The sequence below is a fragment of the Misgurnus anguillicaudatus genome, chromosome 6 (genome assembly GCF_027580225.2).
Source record: "Misgurnus anguillicaudatus chromosome 6, ASM2758022v2, whole genome shotgun sequence".
In the NCBI taxonomy this organism is placed as follows: Eukaryota; Metazoa; Chordata; class Actinopteri; order Cypriniformes; family Cobitidae; genus Misgurnus; species Misgurnus anguillicaudatus.
In genome coordinates, this window is record NC_073342.2 from 20,451,327 (window position 1) to 20,470,543 (window position 19,217).

Sequence of the window (19,217 nt, forward strand, 5' to 3'; positions counted from 1 at the left end):
TGTACACCTTCAGATTAATATAACTCTGGGATTTTTTTGGTCTAGAAGCCTAATTTTGGTATTGTTTTAAACAAGACACTTTAACGTGAAAATATATTTTTATAGCAGTTTACATTTATTTGTAAGAAATAAAATAAAAATGCAATATAGTATTATTTTTAATACATACAGTTATTAAAAACTGAGGTTTGTGTTGGTTTGCTGTGCGGATTGCTGCATACTCTTGTCACTAATAAATTACAGTTACTGCATTATTATTACTGCTATAAAGGTTTTGAAGGACAAGTTCGGTATTTTACACTTAAAGCCCTGTTTTCAGATTGTTTATGATGAAATAGAACGGTTTTGACTGAAATTTCGACGTATGCGGTTGCCCCAAAAATTTTCGTGGTGTTCACTGATATGCTCACACAAAAATCGCTGCAAAAGATGCTTTCCAACAGGTTTTATCGTAGTTCTTGTCCGACTCCATTGACTTGTATTAGATATGCTGTGAGGTACGGTATTACTTCGCGCCGGGATCGTTGTTTGTATTCTTGCAATTGGCAAAGGTGGATTATCGCCACCACCTGGCCTGGAGTGTTTATTATTCAAGCTCTCAGCGGAAGAATGTACGGGTGTGAGGCGTTTGAAAAAATAGGTCCACAAGTTTACAACGAATGCTAAAACAACTGTTGGAAAGCATCTTTTGCAGCGATTTTTGTTTGAGCATATCAGTGAACACCCCTGACCACTCGGTGAGTTTCACGTCTTTGTAAACAAAAGTTTAATGCATTTTGTTCCAGTGCACCTATTCAGCCATTGTAGAGGTGGGAGGTGAAACAACAAACACCCGAAAATTCTCGGGGCATCCACATATGTCGAAATTTCTGTCAAAACCGTTCTATTTCATCATAAACAATCTGAAAACAGGGCTTTAAGTGTAAAATACCAAACTTGTCCTTAAACCGTTTAAAATATACCCTAATGTGGAAAAGTAGTTACCCATACCTTTGGGTAACAAGAAATGTAGTACTTTTTAAAAATCTAAAATCTGGTCTGATTTGATTTTGCAAATTATCGTGTGTGACTGTACAATACTGAGGCCTACAGTGATCCTGTGGCTTAGCATTGAGCACGATGCAAAAGGTCATGGGTTCACCCCAGGGAATGCACATATTAATAAAATGCATACCTTGAAAGCACTGTAAATCACAAGATAGGTCTGTCAAATACATAAATGTAATTGAAGCACACATGCTACCTGCTTGACATTTTGAAAATCAAATCAATTGAGGCTGTGGACAAATAGTAACAGGTGTATGCGTTTCCCATACTTTTATTCGGATGTCTGTAGAGATCTATTAATACTGGCAGTCCAGTGGGATACTCTTAGGGCTAGATACAGTTTCAAATGGACCTGAGGGTGAGACATCTGTCTGTCCTACTCCTGTACCAGGAACACTAAGACATTTAGGTGCACATAATGTTCATCCGAGTATGTCAACATACTGCCCAGGGGCGTAGTTTCCAGGGAATAGGGTGGAGGTAAGCCCCCCCAATAATGAAATCTAGCAATAAAATCTCCCAGTAACTTCAAATGTTCAAACCAGATCTACGCCCTTGATACCTACAACAGTGACTGCCGACTCAAAGGTTACATAATTACAAAAAATGTAACTTACAATATAGGTTTGACATCTTTTTAAGAAAATTTATCTTAAATGACTACCAGATTATTATTACGGTAAGAAAAAACTGTCGCTAGGGAGATATTCTTTAAAAGGGGCTTTTTAGATATACATTTGGTACAGGTATGTACCTATGAGGTACTAATGGTTGATTCTCACGAAATCCAGACTTAGAAGGTGTCCAGCATCAGATTTTTTTAAAGCCCTTAAAGGCATTTTTTTGCAAATATAAGATTAAGGTTTTTCTATAACCATTATTTTTAGAGGATTTAAAAAATATTTCCTTCATTTTTTAGATGATCATTATCAAAATGATCATTACCGCAACATGATATTACATTAAATATATGCATTTACAAACTCATGTTTCGGTAATGAGAACTAAAAAGTCTAGGTATTATGACAAACAAAATTTCAACTTTTATCTGGAGAGAAAAAATGAGAACTGCTTACCTGGTAGCCATCTTGAGTGTCACATTCAATTATGTCCCTTCCAACAATTTTTTTTAATTGTTAGTTCATTGAGGGCTTAAACAATGATTAAAAATTGTTGCGGAGGATGAGAAAATCTTTCTTGGACACATTTATATTCTTTATTATTGTCACTAGATTTACCAATGATCACCAAATACCACATGTTTCTTTACTGTAAATGTTTATAGTATAACATGCACTGAAGCTTTTTTTTTTTAGATTTTTTAATTATAAATATTTCTATGTCAAAGAACACAAATCCAGTCATGGACATGTTGTGGTAATGATAATTTTCTCCTAAAATGTGGAAAAACAAAACAAAATTGGTTTGTATGATGTCATTTGAAATCATGTGCAAAATAGTACATGAAGAGATGTTTGTAACTGTATGCTTTTTATTTTAATAGCATTTATTTTTTATCAAAATGTTTCATGACACCAATTTCGTGAGAATCACCCTTGCATTATAGTTGTTTATCTTATTTTCTCTTGTTTGACCATCATCATTGTTTTGCTTAGTGAAAGATGAATGTATAGCTTGGGATTAACATACATTGCTTACATTCATAACTATAAAGTGTTTAACAGTTTACTCTCCAAGTCTTGCTTCCAAAGAACAGTGTCACACAGACTAAAATAAGTTAAGACTTAATCAAGAAGTATAAGTGTAAAGCGGAAAGGGACAGAAGTATAGAGAGCATGCAGAAGATCCCTTCCGACCTTCCGGATCTCCAATCTAAAGTTTCACCCCCTTGCGTCATACCTCGTGTCCATCTATCAGCAAAAACATGGTGATCAAAACCACTGACACCCTGCTAAAACTGGTGACCATCGACCCCAGGAACTGGCGCGACGCCTTGCGGTCGTATCCACTTTCTATGAGGAACCCTTGATCTGCAGTAGCATTAGGTGTCTAAGTCAGCAGCCCCTTAGCATTGAGTCTCACATTATGAACCTGTTGAGCCTATTTAGCAGGTGTCCCTTAGTCTGGTTTCTAACAGATAAAAACATTTCTTCACCTTCAGTTTAGTAATTAGATGTTAATCTATCATTTAGTTCATGGTGGTTCTAATTTTAGATAGTAATGCATCAGTGAGTAATAATTGGATGTATCTCTTAGCAGTTATTCACCTCTCATCTTAAACTATTATCACCCTTACATATGACAATGTCAACTCTGGTTAAGAGGCCATTAGTCACACACTGTAAAAAAATGTTTGTTTTTTTAAAGTATTACTGGGTCTTATTGGCAACTAGCTGCCAGTAACTTACTGTAGATTTTACATTTATGTTATTTACTGGCAACAGTTTGTTTAAATTTAAATGAACATGAAACATTTTTAGACTTTAATTACAGCAAATTTTTTACAGTGCAATCACTAATACTGTAAGTAGTTATAACTTAGAATTTCATTGTAAATTTGTTAACACAAAATGTTATGGGTTCGATCATGGGGACATAGTCAAAAAACTTTATATCTTGTACATCTTTGGATTCAAGCGTCTGCCATGACCCAGTCAGTTAAAACCCAGGTAAGTCATTTTTTTATGTTTTCTATATAAAATTATCTTACATAATGTAAAAAACATATAATCTTGATGTCTGAGTAAGGTCACGTCAAAGATTGAAATCAATGAATGAAATCAAATTTGATGCGCCTAATCTCATCATTAGATTATGAGACATTTGGATTTCACAGACAGGGTCACAAATGCATAAACGTAAATGCAAACATTTGTATTTCAGTGTTTTTCAAACACTCTTTTCTGTTGTTTTCATTTTATTTTGCGTTTATGTTATTTCTGTGTAAAGGAATTATTTCAGTAATTTTTATTTTAGTATTTGATGACAACCCTGACATGTTGTTTATGAACAGGACTGTTTATTGCATCACAGGCTGACCTGAGGCAGGACCTTTTGACATCTGGACTCCAGGGCACCATATGATCCTATGATCTGCCCCTGGTCTTTCAAAACGCATACATTACACAAGCAAAATGGGTGGTAGACTGGATTTGATGTTGACTAATTAAAAAAATAATAATGAAACATGTTATTTATAAATTGTATGCTTCCAAACAGTTTTGTGTGAGTAGAAAGACTTGTAACATGCATATAGGTTTTGTTATTAAACTACTAATTACTTATAGGTTATATTATAATACTATATTAGAGCACAATATATCGGCCAATAATCGGTATTGTGCAATAAAAGCTATTTTTCACACTATCGGCAGATAGCTTAAAAACAGCCAAAGGTCATGGCCAATATATCCCATTAAAGGATTCGTCTATTTACTTAAAAAGAAAATCCAGATAATTTACTCCATCATGTCATTCAAAATGTTGATATCTTTCTTTGTTTAGTTGAGAAAAATATTGTTTTTTGAGGACAACATTCCAGGATTTTTCTCATTTTAATGGACTTTAATGGACCCCAACACGTAACAGTTTTAATGCAGTTTAAAATTGCAGTTTCAAAGAACTCTAAACGATCACAAACGAGGCATAAGGGTTTTATCTAGCGAAACCATTGTCATTTTTGACAATAAAAATAAAAATATGCATTGTGATGCGCCAACGCGACCTCACGCAATACATCATCACGTCAAAAGGTCACAGATGACGTATCGAAACTACGCACCAGTGTTTACAAGTGTGGAGAAAGAGGACCGTTCTGACGTTGTTGTATGTGGAATGATACTAATTAATGTCTTTGTGTCAGTTTATTGTTTAAAATGGTCCGCAAATATTCGTTTCATGTATGTAACACATGACCTTTCCACGGCATTACGCAATTATGTGAGGTCGCGCTGGCGCATCACAGGACCGTTTCGCTAGATAAGACCCTTATGCCTCGTTTGGGATTGTTTAGAGTCTTTTAAACTGCAATTTTAAAATGCATTAAAACTGTTAAGTGTTGGGGTCCATTAAAGTCCATTAAAATGAGAAAAATCCCAGAATGTTTTCCTCAAAAAACATAATTTTCCTTGACTGAACAAAGAAAGACGTCAACATTTTGGATGATATGGTGGTGAGTAAAATATCTGGATTTTTTTAAGAAAATGGACTAATCCTTTAATCAAAAGAGAACAGGAAAATGCAATAAATTGTTTATACATTTTTTAAAGAAAGTTAACTAGTGTAATGTTCATTATTAATGGTCATTATATGACTAAATATTATTAAAAAATAGAATCTTTGGAATTTAATGCAAGTTAATATGACCACCAAACTATCGGCAGATATCAGTCTGAATAATCTGTTATCGGTTGAATCTCTCATTTATATTGTACTTTATTTTGCTTTCTATACTTTTTAGAGCTTTATAACTTCAGTTCCCATTTGCTGTCATTATAGACAACACCAACATAGACATCCTGCTAAATATATCCGCGGTTTTAAATGGCACAACAAACTTTTCATTTTAGGGTGATCTATCACTTTAAGCATAAATGTGCCCCTTTATGTGATAAAGTACCTGTGAAAACCCTACTAAAGTCATTGTTGTTTTCTACATAATATCTTCCTACATAATGAATGAGTAAGGTCGTGTCAAAGATTGAAATCGGATTTTAATCTCAAAATTAGAGAGTCTTTAGCAATAGATTTCACAGACAGAGTCACATTTAATATGTGAATGAGTACAAATCGGTCCTACTACACACACTGGCGTTCTTTAAGGTAGGCGCTGGATGGTGAAAGTATTAAGCTGTCTGTCTGTCTGTAACACGAGCTGCAAAACTAAACGGAGAAGGAGGGGGGTAAGTTCATCTGAGCTTTATTTAGACACGGAAAAGACTCTCGGGCTGTTATTTACACAAGCACACAGAAGCAGAGGGTAACTTTAATTGACGATTATGAGTTTCACAGATTGCATCTTGAGCCGTTTGAAATCGGAGTGCCTGAAAACATGTGAAATTCTCTATTGATGTACAGTTACGCCATTACATTCAGGTGGAATGAGAGCCAGGATCCTATAGGGATACCGGGCTGCCGTTTCGGGTGTGAACGGAATGACGAAATCCTATCCCGCTGGGTGTTCGCTGCCATCTTTTAAGGTGGTACATCACTCACAGTCAGCATTTTCCTTTCCAAGGAATCCCTGGCGTTTCCACATCTCATCCTGTTTATCGGGTCTATCTCCAGCAATCACTCTGCGCTTTTGATTGCTCGGAAGTGCTTTGCTGATTTATCAGGGTTATTAATATTCAATTTTTTATTTTTTTAATAGATGCAATGCCATTAGAAATACAAGGTGGGCTACTTACAAGCCACTGCAAAGAGCAATATCTTATTAGGGTGTTCTTGAGAAAAATTTTGGAAGAAATAACTAAATATTCCAGATGTGTACACATTTTTTTAACGTTAAATCATGAAAACTAATTTCCAGAAGTTTGCAATGGTGGCATGTCACTTTGACAAACATGGCACATAAGTGTCTGCACTATGCTAACAAATGACCAGAGGTCTTGACTTTGACTTGCAGGGCTATTAATCACAACACTACAGGTCTTTAGTATGCCTATATTTACAAACAAGCATTTAGCAGTTACTTTATTCTGAAGCGACTTGCAGTGCATTTATAGTAAGGCATACATTTTTGTCTGTATGTGGATCAAACCCATAACTTTTGCACTGTTAACAAAATGCACTATGATAGTTAACTGCTGTTTGTAGATTTGCATCGACAAGACTGTAATGGACTGCTTTCGGGCTGCTTTCTGTGCATAGATAAGCGGTATAGAGTGGATAGATGCATGATCACTTTTCTTCCTGGTGACATAGTTATATAAATTATATCCTGTAACACCACTGCCTCTGTGGGTGCTCAGATGTCAGTCAAGCCAGCACTTTCAGGGTTCAGTTCACGAGGTCCATTGCAATACTATAGGTGTGAGAGTTTTGGGTGTAAAGACTTTTAATTTAATAATAAATAAGAGTAAAATTACTAATTTGAGTGCAAATAAAAGGTTTAAAATTAAGATACACAATTTTAAATGTTCCAAAAATGGTCAGGCTGTTTTATTGTCAGAAAATTTTATATTTGACCCAACAATGGGTTAAAACAACCCAGAAATTTAGGTTAAAACAACAGAATAATTTAAATTACAAACTATCTGGCTTGATTTATCCCGCTTTCAACGGTGGGTTGAAAATAAAACTTTAGAGTGTAAACTTTCTGTTGCACAAACGATTTTTTAAGTAAAAAAAGGTTCTGGGAAAAAATGGCATTGCAAAGAACCCTTCAGAACCTTCATTTTTAAGACTGTATGCATTTGTTTAAATAACATAAAATTGTTTTTTATATATACATTTTATTTATAACTTTTGGTGTTAGACTTGAATATGCAACCATGAATAAATAAAAGCACACTCCACTTTCTTCAAATGACAGCTTTAAACCTTTGTGCCACTATATAGGTAGTTCAAGACTCGAGGCAGCTTTAACATGCCAATCAAAGTCAGGGTGGGCTTTGCTGTCCCACTCACAGTGACTGTTATATCTGTTTGAGCTGTCTGCGCTTAGCACCATGTCAGAATGACTCCTTTACCCTTACAACAATAAACCCGTTTAAAGTTTTAGAGCGTTCAATAGCAACATCAGGGTTTTTTCGCTGTCAGGCTGGAGTTATCGGACCCTAAAAACTGGTGGAGTGGGGGGAAATCGTGGAAGCACAACAAGAACCACCCTCGAGGGGCAAAAATGACCGCGCTGTCCCGAGAGATGAGCCAGGATGAGTCCGCGGAGCCCGCACCACCGTGCCACGAGCTGTGCGATGCGGAGCGCGCGGACCAGGAGTGCGAGAGGGTCACGATTAACATTTCCGGTCTACGGTTCGAAACTCAACTCAAAACACTCGAACGATTCCCAAACACGTTGCTAGGAGACCCGAGCAAACGGATCCGATTCTTTGATCTAAACAGGAATGAATACTTTTTCGACAGGAACAGACCAAGTTTTGACGCCATCCTGTATTATTACCAATCAGGCGGGAGACTCCGACGACCCATTAACGTGCCGGTGGAAATTTTTTTGGATGAAGTCCGATTTTACGAGATAGAGGAGGACGTCGTCGAGCGCTTCAAAGAGGACGAGGGTTTGTCTAAAGAAGACGAGCGTCCGATGCCCTCCAAAGAGTTTCAGCGTCAGCTCTGGTTGCTTTTTGAGTATCCGGATAGCTCTGGACCAGCCAAACTGTTCGCCATCATATCTGTTATGGTCATCCTGATATCCATTATCATATTTTGCTTGGAAACTTTGCCGCAGTTTAGAGAGGACGAGCAGGTTTTCAACAACCACATCGCGCTGAACGTAACCATTGAAAGATTCAGCCCATTCACGGATCCGTTTTTCATGTTGGAGACCCTGTGCATCATTTGGTTTTCCACTGAACTGCTTGTAAGGTTTCTCACATGCCCAAACAAAACCGCTTTTTTCAAAGACATCATGAACACTATAGATATATTAGCGATCATGCCGTATTTTGTCACGTTGGGATTAGACCTCGCCGAGGTTGAGTCCAACAATCAACAAACCACATCCATAGCTATTTTACGAGTTGTCCGCTTGGTGCGCGTCTTCAGGATTTTCAAACTTTCGCGGCACTCCAAGGGTCTCCAAATTCTCGGCCAGACCCTGCGTGCGAGCATGCGAGAACTTGGGTTGTTGATATTTTTCCTGCTCATTGGTATTATATTGTTTTCCAGCGCGGCGTACTTCGCCGAAGTGGATGACCCGGAATCGTCATTTACGAGCATCCCGGACGCGTTTTGGTGGGCGGTGGTAACCATGACTACTGTTGGATATGGAGACATGTACCCCGTCACTATCGGTGGCAAAATTGTTGGATCGATGTGTGCTATTGCAGGAGTTCTTACCATCGCGCTGCCGGTACCGGTTATCGTGTCTAATTTTAATTACTTTTATCATCGAGAGCACGACGAAGAGGAGCAGGTGGAGTACACGCACGTGACTTGCGGTCGACCGGTGCCGCCGCTGGCTGACTGCAATAAGAGCGACAGTAAACCCTCTCTCTTTAAAACAGATAATTCAGATGACGACTCTGTAAATCCATCGACTTACTTAAATTTCAGTCAACTGGATGAATATACGGGAAAGTTCACAGATGTGTAAGAACAAAGTACCATTTATGTAAGTATGAATGATTTCTTTATGTCGGAATAGTTTGGTTATTCCTACTTAAAAAATACACATCATTTTTTAAAATATATGTTGATTTAACAAAAATGATGCATTTTTTACAGTGTGTTTTTTGTGTGTTTGTTGGACTTATATGAGTTTTATGATGCTATTATCTGTTATTTTAAAAGGGAAATTTTTAAATAATGTATTAATATAATTAATATTAAAATTAATAATAATTCAAAATAAATATTTATAAAGATATTAAAATATCAATAAAAGTACAGCAAAACATGTTCACGTGTATTTTATGGGAACATCGAGCGCCACTGTGCGGCATATTTAGGGATCTGTTTAAAGTCCTGTATAAAAACCATAGTTGTAAACTATTAGCTGTCACATTTAGCGATGAAAGCATGTCATCTGTGTCACCATTGTTATTTTATTTTTTGCAGAATGCAGCAGATGTACGAAGAAACTATTGTGGCATTTTTTTTAAGTGTCTGTGACTTTTGTAAACGTGTGCATTGAATTATTTTGTAATATATTGTAATATGTATTTACACATAATTTGTACATTATTGTAAGCCATGTTTAAGGCTTTTATGCGCTGTAATAGATTTGCAACTTGGATAATAAGCTCAACCTTGTGGCTTTTCTATAAACTGTCATAACGTGCTTTAAAATTCAGGGGTTACTCTGCAATTGTTGCATTTGCTCAGGAATTAATGTTATTAATGGATTTAACAAGAAAACGCATGGTCTGATGCTACAGATCTGTCGAGTGGGCTTCTTCTCTTGACAGTGCACAACAATAGAGGTTTTACATTGAGATGACCTCAACATTTTGTCTAGTTAACCAGCCCACACGACAGCCTCAGACCAAATGAAAACTTTATTTTTTCTAACACCTTATGAAAGTATGAATTGTTAACTTATTTTTGATAAATAAATATATTGTCATTTTCATAGTAGTCAAGCTCTGTTTGAATTGCATCTCTTTTTGCCTTGCAGTTTTGTAGTAGCCTGATACAAAATTATAAATTGCTGATGTGAATAATATATATTTAAATGATCAGAAGTACCGTTCTATTATTTAATTCGCCATTGTCAATTTAACAAGCTAGAAAGATGAAAACCATACTTACATAACTGAAATCCTGCTACATAAATAATGTATGTCAGGTGGGAGCTATGACACGTTAAACAGCTCTGATTAATGACTGCTGATGCATTTCTCTTGACTGAACTATTATCACTGGTAACCCAGCAAAGTACACATACTGAGGGGAAGTCATTGAACGGCAAATTGAGGAGAGGAAGGGGCTCTCCATTTCTTATTCATGATATTTAGCAGTTAAGAGCTAACTGCATACTCTGGCTGGCTGATGGACATCAGTTCTTGATTTGTGTGCAAAAATGAGAACTGTTCAATTAGATGTTTAATGAGGATATAGACTGCCAATCTTTTCCCTCACAAATACGATCTTATATTATATATTTGGCTTTGATGTTTATATGTATTTAATCTCCCCTGCCGTCAGTATATCTACATTAATAAGTACTAAATTATTTCCATTATGGTAACGATTGGCGGTGTTTGGGCTCCATCTATTGGTGTATTATAAGACACATCACTGTCCAGACAGAGGAAAATCTATTCGTGTTAATGTAATTTAAGGGATGTATTATACCATCCCTGAACACACAGGCCGAACAGCCAAACACTTTATAAGACAGAAAGACTAGATCAATAGACTAGGGTACATCCTTGATAAATCTGTGTACAAAAATAGAAAGTGTTCCCCCATTACCACAACTTAGGAAAAATAACAGTAACTATGGTTATTTTGTAGTAATCATGGTGTAACTATATTAGTTTTTGGTTTCAACCATCAGGTAAAATTGTTATGGTTAGCTAAACTACTGTTGATTTACGTACAGAATATTACAAAAACTACAATAAAGTAATGAATCAAAAACATACGATTACAAAAAACGTAAAATTACTACTTAAAAATGCATATCATCAAGGTTTTTCTGCAAAGAGCGCCGTCCATGGTGCTGAAACTGCTCCGCGTACACACACCCACATGCTTCTATAAATAATCCAACCCCCACGCGACGCTTCTCTGATACACTCTCAAACGACACGCGTGGACAAGTGCAACTCATCTGGTGTGGAAAAGTCTCCTCGTCGCAGAAAATCACTTCTTATTATCGTGATTATGGGTTACTGTGGTCAGAGAACAGTTAAAAGTGCCCGGCGAATCAGATACTGCGCCAGTGTTGGCACATAAGTGCTATATCGCGCACTGCGTGGACCAGCACTCACGGCCACACGCGTTAGCACAACCGGTCTGCATTGCGTCGAACCCCTCCCCCATCCCACTCCACGGCTCTCCTACTGTCCTACCCCCCTCTCTCTCTCTTACTCTCTCTCCCATGTGCAATACAGTGCAACAATATGTTGAGCATGATTAAGGAATTATTCCTTCTCCCTGATCGATTCGCCCCCTTTAAGAAGCCTTTCGCCTCTATAGCCCCATGTCAGTGTGTCCGGATAAAACCGACCGCTCGTCATCTTGTCTACTCGTAAGAGGGAAATTTTGCTGATGCAGTGATGTCTGGAAATGGTATGGTTCGCTTTTGCCCCCTTAATGTATCTCCCGCCTGAGCTGAGCTGCAGCATTACTGTTTCTCATGCAGCATAAGCCATTTACGCCGAGGTGCCGCCGCGCGAGCACGAGCGCATGGGAGGACGTTGCGGCTTCGCGTTGTTTTTCATCCTCTCTTTATGATTTTTGTCTTTTAGCACTACCCGTTTATACTGAATGTGACTATTTTTCCAAGCGATTTTTTATTTTATCATAGCATCTTCGGAAGAATGTTTTTAATAATCACTATGGATGTGAGGTATATGTGCCGCGTGGACCGCAACAAAACAGTTACAGAAAGTACGAAGATGTGAAGATTAATTTGAAAAGAAATTTATACAGCAAACCCCGCATTCCTTCAGTTACGAGGTAAGCATCAAAACTGCATCAGCCTTAAGTTAAAGTCTATGTGCTTTTTGTACCGTTAGTCTATTTACCCAAACTTATGGCTAAGCATTGTGTTTCTATTCAAATATGCTGCTAACACTCTTAAAACTAAAGGGTTCTTTGTAGCAATGCCATTAAAGAACCATTTCTTGTTCTCTTTCAGCAAAACAACAATTTCTTACCTTTTATAGTCTGCAGATCATTTCACTTAAAATAAGCTTTAGTACAACAAAAAGGTCCTGTAGACCATAAATTTGGTTCTTTATGAAACCATACAACGAATCAGAAACCTTTATTTCTAAGAGTGTAGCATGTGAATTGAGACTGCATGCATGCTGTGATTGAGCAAAAGTGACACTGTCCTGTCAAATCTTTTTACGAATATTATAACTAAGTGTAATGATGCAGAGTTTGCCCTTAAGGCTGCACGCGTATGCGATTAATGCACAGAACAATAAGTAAATAATAAATAAATAACTACTGTGAACTTGCTGAGCTGGCAAATTTTGCCGCTGTTCGATCCATTTTTCTCTGACTCGGTGACAGAGGCGGCCGTAGCGGATGCAGCTGAGAGGAGCGATGACAACCGCAGTGGGGCCACGCTGAGGAAAGATCAAGTTAAACCCTACCCAGGGATACCCAAGATCATTTCGAGAAAGGGAGAAAAGCAGCACCCCTGGGAGGGCGATTGGATGTCTGCTCAATTAAATTAACTGGGATTCCTGCAGAGCTGCGACTTTGACCTGCAGGATGACAGTCGTGGCCGGGGACCACATGGACGAGACCTCTGCCGTGCCGGGGCATCCGCAGGACACGTACCCCCCTGAACATGACGATCACGAATGCTGCGAAAGGGTGGTCATCAATATAGCCGGTCTGCGCTTTGAGACGCAGCTCAAAACTCTCGCCCAGTTTCCAGAGACTTTGTTAGGTAACCCAAAGAAAAGGATGCGGTATTTCGACCCATTGAGAAATGAGTATTTCTTTGACAGAAATCGTCCGAGTTTCGATGCCATTCTCTACTATTATCAGTCCGGGGGGAGGTTAAGGAGGCCGGCGAACGTCCCGTTGGATATGTTCTCGGAGGAGATTAAGTTCTATGAACTTGGCGCAGAGGCGATGGAAAGGTTCCGTGAAGACGAGGGCTTCATCCGCGAGGAAGAGAGGCCTTTACCGGAGAAAGAGTTTCAAAAGCAGATATGGCTTCTGTTTGAGCACCCCGAGAGCTCGGGACCGGCCAGAGGAATCGCTATTGTTTCTGTTATGGTCATTTTGATATCCATTGTCATTTTCTGTTTGGAGACCTTACCTGAACTGAAAGCGGACCCGAGGGGACGCGAACAAATCATAGGCAACACCACCTTCTACTACAAACCAAACATCCTAGCTGATCCCTTCTTCATTATAGAGACCCTCTGTATAATCTGGTTCTCCTTTGAATTGATAGTGCGGTTTCTTGCGTGCCCGAGCAAAGCGGCCTTCTTTAAGAACATGATGAACACCATTGACATCGTGGCCATCATACCCTATTTCATCACACTGGGCACCGAGTTAGCAGAAGATCCTAATGGGAAAGAAGGAAAGGGGGAGCAGGCAACATCGCTGGCCATCCTCAGGGTGATTCGTCTGGTCAGGGTGTTTAGAATCTTTAAGCTGTCCAGGCACTCGAAAGGCCTTCAGATTTTAGGGCAGACCCTAAAAGCCAGTATGCGGGAGCTTGGATTGCTCATTTTCTTTCTCTTCATCGGTGTCATACTGTTCTCCAGCGCTGTCTATTTTGCAGAGGCCGAAGAAAGAGAGTCCCATTTCAGCAGCATCCCAGATGCCTTCTGGTGGGCTGTCGTATCCATGACCACCGTGGGCTACGGGGACATGGTGCCGGTTACCATAGGGGGCAAGATTGTGGGTTCCCTGTGTGCCATCGCCGGCGTGCTGACCATTGCTCTTCCCGTGCCTGTAATCGTATCCAACTTTAACTATTTCTACCACAGGGAAACCGAAGGCGAGGAGCAAGCGCAGCTCCTCACAGTGAGCAATCCTAACCTTGCATCCGATTCCAACTCGAGCCGCCGCAGCTCCTCCACCGTCAGCAAGTCCGAGTACATGGAGATAGACGGAGACATAAACAACAGCATTGACAACTTCAGAGAAGCCAATCTCAGAACTGGAAACTGCACTATCGCTAATCAGAACTGTGTTAACAAAAGTAAGCTGCTAACCGACGTCTAGAGCTCAGAATGCGAGTGTGGGACAGTTGAAGATTCACTCACATACGAATGCTTACCTTACCTCCTCTTGTGTGAGCCCTTGCAATGCGAAAATCTCTACAATGCAGACGAAAGCAAAATAACAGACCAAAACATGATGCAGATCATTCAGTATACAGTTAGTCCAATACATTTTCAAAGAGGATGATGCAAAAAAAAAAACACAGACGCACACCCAGCTAATGTCCGCAGGCATTGAAGGACTCGTGACGGCTGCCCCTCGCAGACGACTCTCATGTGATTATAAAACCATCACGCATGGACTGCAGATTACATTTCGGCTGCACGCTGCATCTTGGAAAGATGTGCAGAGACATCTGCAGCGTTTGGTGGACGCCTCGTGGATAGGTGGTCTTCGATATATCAACTGACCAGCAAAGCACCTTATGAACAAGACGTATCTCCTGCTGGGATGCTACGGAGGCCAAGGTCATCGGCCCATGGACATCCGCATTGCTGCTATTTTCCAGCAGATGCTGTAATTTAGATATCACCAAGTGATCAATTGCCATGCCCTTTAGATATAAGACAGCACAATGCCGAAAGAAGAGCCTCACAGTTAGCATGTTTAGATTATCCTCATTTTGATATTGGCATGCCTGACGCATTACCTCATGACGATAGGACATTTGTTCCTATTTTGGTTTTCTTTCGTTTTCTTTCTTTTCCATCAGCCTCTCTCTCTCTCTCATCCCTCCATCTATAACCTTTCATTTGCTGCCATGAAAAGTGCACTAGTGTGTCATGATTTGAGATGTTTATTATTTCAATGTATTTAAAAAACTGAATGTTTAACCTAACGGGAAACAGAATCTTAACGATATCATAGCATGTCAAAAGAAACTGCATTATGGCCTAATCGACTAAGGTACTGTGTATCCTAGTATATTTAATGCATGCCATCGGTATAATACAGCTTGTTGCAAATAAGATACCTCATAAGGGTGTCGTCGTTGCGATCAGGGAAACCGAGGGAGCGCGATTCCCGACTTTTTCTGAAATGTGACAAAATATATATGCAAGCCCCAATGCCGGGATGCAAACTTTTCGATCTAAAACGTAGACAAAGACGCAGAAAAATTTGCTATCGAGATACTATCGAAATGCATATAATCATACAAAAAGCGCACCTGTTAGAAATGACTTTAACTTAGTGCATGGGCATCCTCTCGAAAAGAAAACAGCAGGCAGTTATAGACTTCATGCTTCCATTTTGCGATCGAATTTAGGACATTATGGATCATTTTCAGATTGCTTCATTTAGCAGGATGCTAAAGAAAACACGCCAGAGTTACTCATATTAGTTGCTAGTGCCTTTAACCCTCTCAGCAACCCGACAGATGAAAAGTGCCTCTGATTGAGTTTTAGGCAGGCAAGCGGACTGTCATAATGTACGTTGAGGCTGTAAACCGAGTGCATTTCATTTTTGCTTTCTTTATTTCATTAACGTGAAACGTCAGGCACAAAATCGCCATTTTCATGCGACGGCCGAGCTTGAATACGAAAACGAAGACGTTCAAACGAGGGAACGTTTTAGAGTTTCGAATCTGCCTTTGTTCGCGGTTTAATTAAGTTGTGCCATAATAAAAAGTCTACCTCAGTGAGGTTACCGCACAGCTCACTGCAGAGCAGAATATCACAGCCTGTGAAGTGTGATACAGATGTTAGAAATAATACACTTACAGTACCCCAGAATCAGCCTTTTTTCGAAGCACTTAAAACATATGCTACAATGCAACCACCGCTGACCCTCGCATCGATAACGCTTCCATGCTAAGCACAATCAACAGTTATTTCGGTTTGTTTTTGTCCCTTTTCAAGACAGACATACGTGACGCGAGAGATAACAGCACAGACTTTCCTATACCACAGGGTATGTCATAGTAAATTAGGGTTTATTTGGTTTTTCAAGTGCTAGACTGTGTTAGGCCATCACCCTCCTTGATGTAGTTATCAATAGGCTACCAGTGCATTACATTGCATGTTGGTAAATTTAATGCAGACTTAATTGAATTTATACACATAGCGGATGATGTAATGAGTATTGATGGATTAAACATTAATGTGTAACCACGTGATGATGTTGATGTAAACTGACTGGGCCATTCTGATGCATAGGGCTCCTTCATTTTATATTAAATTGAAACAATCGTTTTTAACAAATCACTGTTTTATGAAGTGAAATGAGTGAAGTTAGTCTGCAGGACCGACCTATAAACGAGTTTTCGGATCATGCGATCTTTCATATTAAGATCTTTCATTGAGGTGTGATTGTAAACTAAGGCAAACGGCATTATTTCACCTGTACTACTATATGAGTTTAATAATTTCTTTAGTCAGTTTTGTGCCAGCAAGCACTGTTCAGGGTTTTATCCGTCAGTTTTTGTTTATAATTCATACCAGTGCTTGTTTCATTCTTAATGCAAACTGAAATGAATGGGTCGAGTAAACAAAAATCAATGATGTGTCAACCTTGAAACATGCTTTATATTTTTTACGACAACAGCTCAGTAATTTAACTGAATAACGAATTGTGAATTGTTGTTAAACCCTATGGTGCTATGCATAATCTTATATATAAAACAACTGTACCATGAATCAAAGCAATTTCAGGATTTACAGGATTGTTCATAATACATTTTTTGTTACCATATACCAAGGGCTGTGGCAAATTCTAGAGAAAATGCGGATTTAAAGCTATTATCTTGCAAGAGGAATGATGATGTGTTTGCAAAATGTATAAATGTACTTTGGATATAACAGAAAAGCAAAACATAACAGACATCCAGTTCTCAGAAGTGTTGTCCATTTCTCGCCTCCTTTAAATCAAATTAAGCTTTCAGAAGTTTCTTTAGTCTCTGATCTGAGGTTTATATGCAGTAAATGATGGCTGGAGATCAGTTCTGTCTCTAACATGTCAATCTATAACATGCACGTGTGTGTCATACATTTGCATTATTAAGAATTTCCTAACAACAACCAAATCAAATTTTATTTTTTAAAAAGCAAAATGTAGAAAATACACGTAAAAACTATACAGTAATACTTCAAGAAAGTGATGTGCCATCATATCCGTTACCCAATGTAAAGGCAGGTTGTCAAAAATGGAGGAATTTTCCCAGGTTGTGGCCTTTTGAAGGATGTTGCAAACATACTTATTTTTCTTCACCTGCGTGGCCTCGTCTAGCTATATTACCATGTTGCGTTCATATGGCACTATAGATAACTGTGCTTTAAAGAACCCTCGATAAAACTGCGGTAGACTCACGAATGGGTCCGTAAGACAAGCCATTACAAATATATAGGTAGACTATAGCTTGTTTTATCGATTTCATGAAATAAAATACAATAAACGGCATTAGCATCGAAAACGTACTGTACATTGTACTTTTTGTAATAACCAAACACCATACCGCCAACCAAAACTCAACAGCAACCTAGCAATTGCAAAAATCTGCATGGTGTATGGAAGACTGCATGTGCTTAGCCTTTCAAAACTGAGGATCAATTATATTCCGGTTGCATCATTTTTAAGCCCTTGCTGTCATTCGTTCCTAAAGCCATCTTCATTATTTATGTTATCTTTTGTTTGGAAAAGTTATTTAAAGTACGGAGATCAGAATGTATTGAGTATGCTTGTTTATTTATTGGTGATTTCCTGTTTGCTTTCTGGATACTGAATGATAGAAATCGCGGATTGAGAAATGTCATGCTAGTGATGCATTTAAAAACATTTAATTCAGGATCCAGGATTGCCATAATACAGCCAAAATAAAGTGCAGACCATCTCAGCTACAGGGTTATGTTAGGTGATGGCTTCATGTAAATGTTTGTTTAATTTACATTTGGTAAAACCTCTCATGTTTCTGTACGTTTTGTGTCTTCATTATCCCAATTTTACTCTACAATGTTTTAACTTGTTGTACATTGACAACGGCATGGTCTGTGATCTATGCAAGGGTTCTTTTGTTTATTATGTCAAATATAATTTGATCATACATCTAAATCAATAAATTTTTAATTATCAGCTGTCAGGTGTACGTTACTTGCTATAAATATATGTAAATGTTTTAAATGTTTGTTGTAAATGGCATTTTCCATGAATATAGTATGCTTTAAGGAAAACACCACCTTTTCTTATGTTTTACTATGTTCTTACATCAACGTAGGCGGTCGGTGGATACCTGTCTTTTTTCGGTGCGTGCATTTTGTCTTTGCGCGGAGCGTCGTGAATGTGTTAGCATTTAGCCTAGCCCCATTCATTCCTTAGGATCCAAACAGGGATGAATTTAGAAGCCACCAAACACTTCCATGGTTTCACTATTTAAAGACTGATACATGAGTAGTTACACGCAGAGTCCTACAACAGGTCGGGTACCCCGCGGATACCCGCATAAAAGTGTCTTAAACGGGGATTGTGACATTCCTAAAATTCACGGGCGGGGATGCGGGCGGATAATTAACTTTGTGCGGGCGGGTAGTAGCGCGAATGAAAATATGTGCAATATTTGTATGTCTAAATTACCATTACACGCACAACATATGACATTTGACCCATTACGTCACCACCACTGCGACAGTGCGCAACCTTTGTTGATTCTTCTCGTAGCCTAG

At 38.6% G+C, this 19,217-nt stretch overlaps 2 protein-coding genes across 2 annotated transcripts; both read left to right on the top strand.

The window, feature by feature from the left end:
* The first annotated feature begins 7,425 nt into the window (after window positions 1-7,425).
* On the top strand, window positions 7,426-10,259 carry kcna6a (potassium voltage-gated channel, shaker-related, subfamily, member 6 a). The gene is made up of 2 exons (XM_055193075.2): window positions 7,426-9,301; window positions 9,748-10,259. Exon 1 carries the CDS (start codon window positions 7,853-7,855, stop codon window positions 9,281-9,283), a length of 1,431 nt encoding a protein of 476 aa, XP_055049050.1. The 5' UTR covers window positions 7,426-7,852; the 3' UTR covers window positions 9,284-9,301; window positions 9,748-10,259.
* A 1,283-nt stretch (window positions 10,260-11,542) lies between these two features.
* On the top strand, window positions 11,543-18,632 carry kcna1a (potassium voltage-gated channel, shaker-related subfamily, member 1a). Its single transcript, XM_055193074.2, has 2 exons — window positions 11,543-12,318; window positions 12,883-18,632. Exon 2 carries the CDS (start codon window positions 13,087-13,089, stop codon window positions 14,563-14,565), a length of 1,479 nt encoding a protein of 492 aa, XP_055049049.1. The 5' UTR covers window positions 11,543-12,318; window positions 12,883-13,086; the 3' UTR covers window positions 14,566-18,632.
* Window positions 18,633-19,217: the final 585 nt, after the last annotated feature.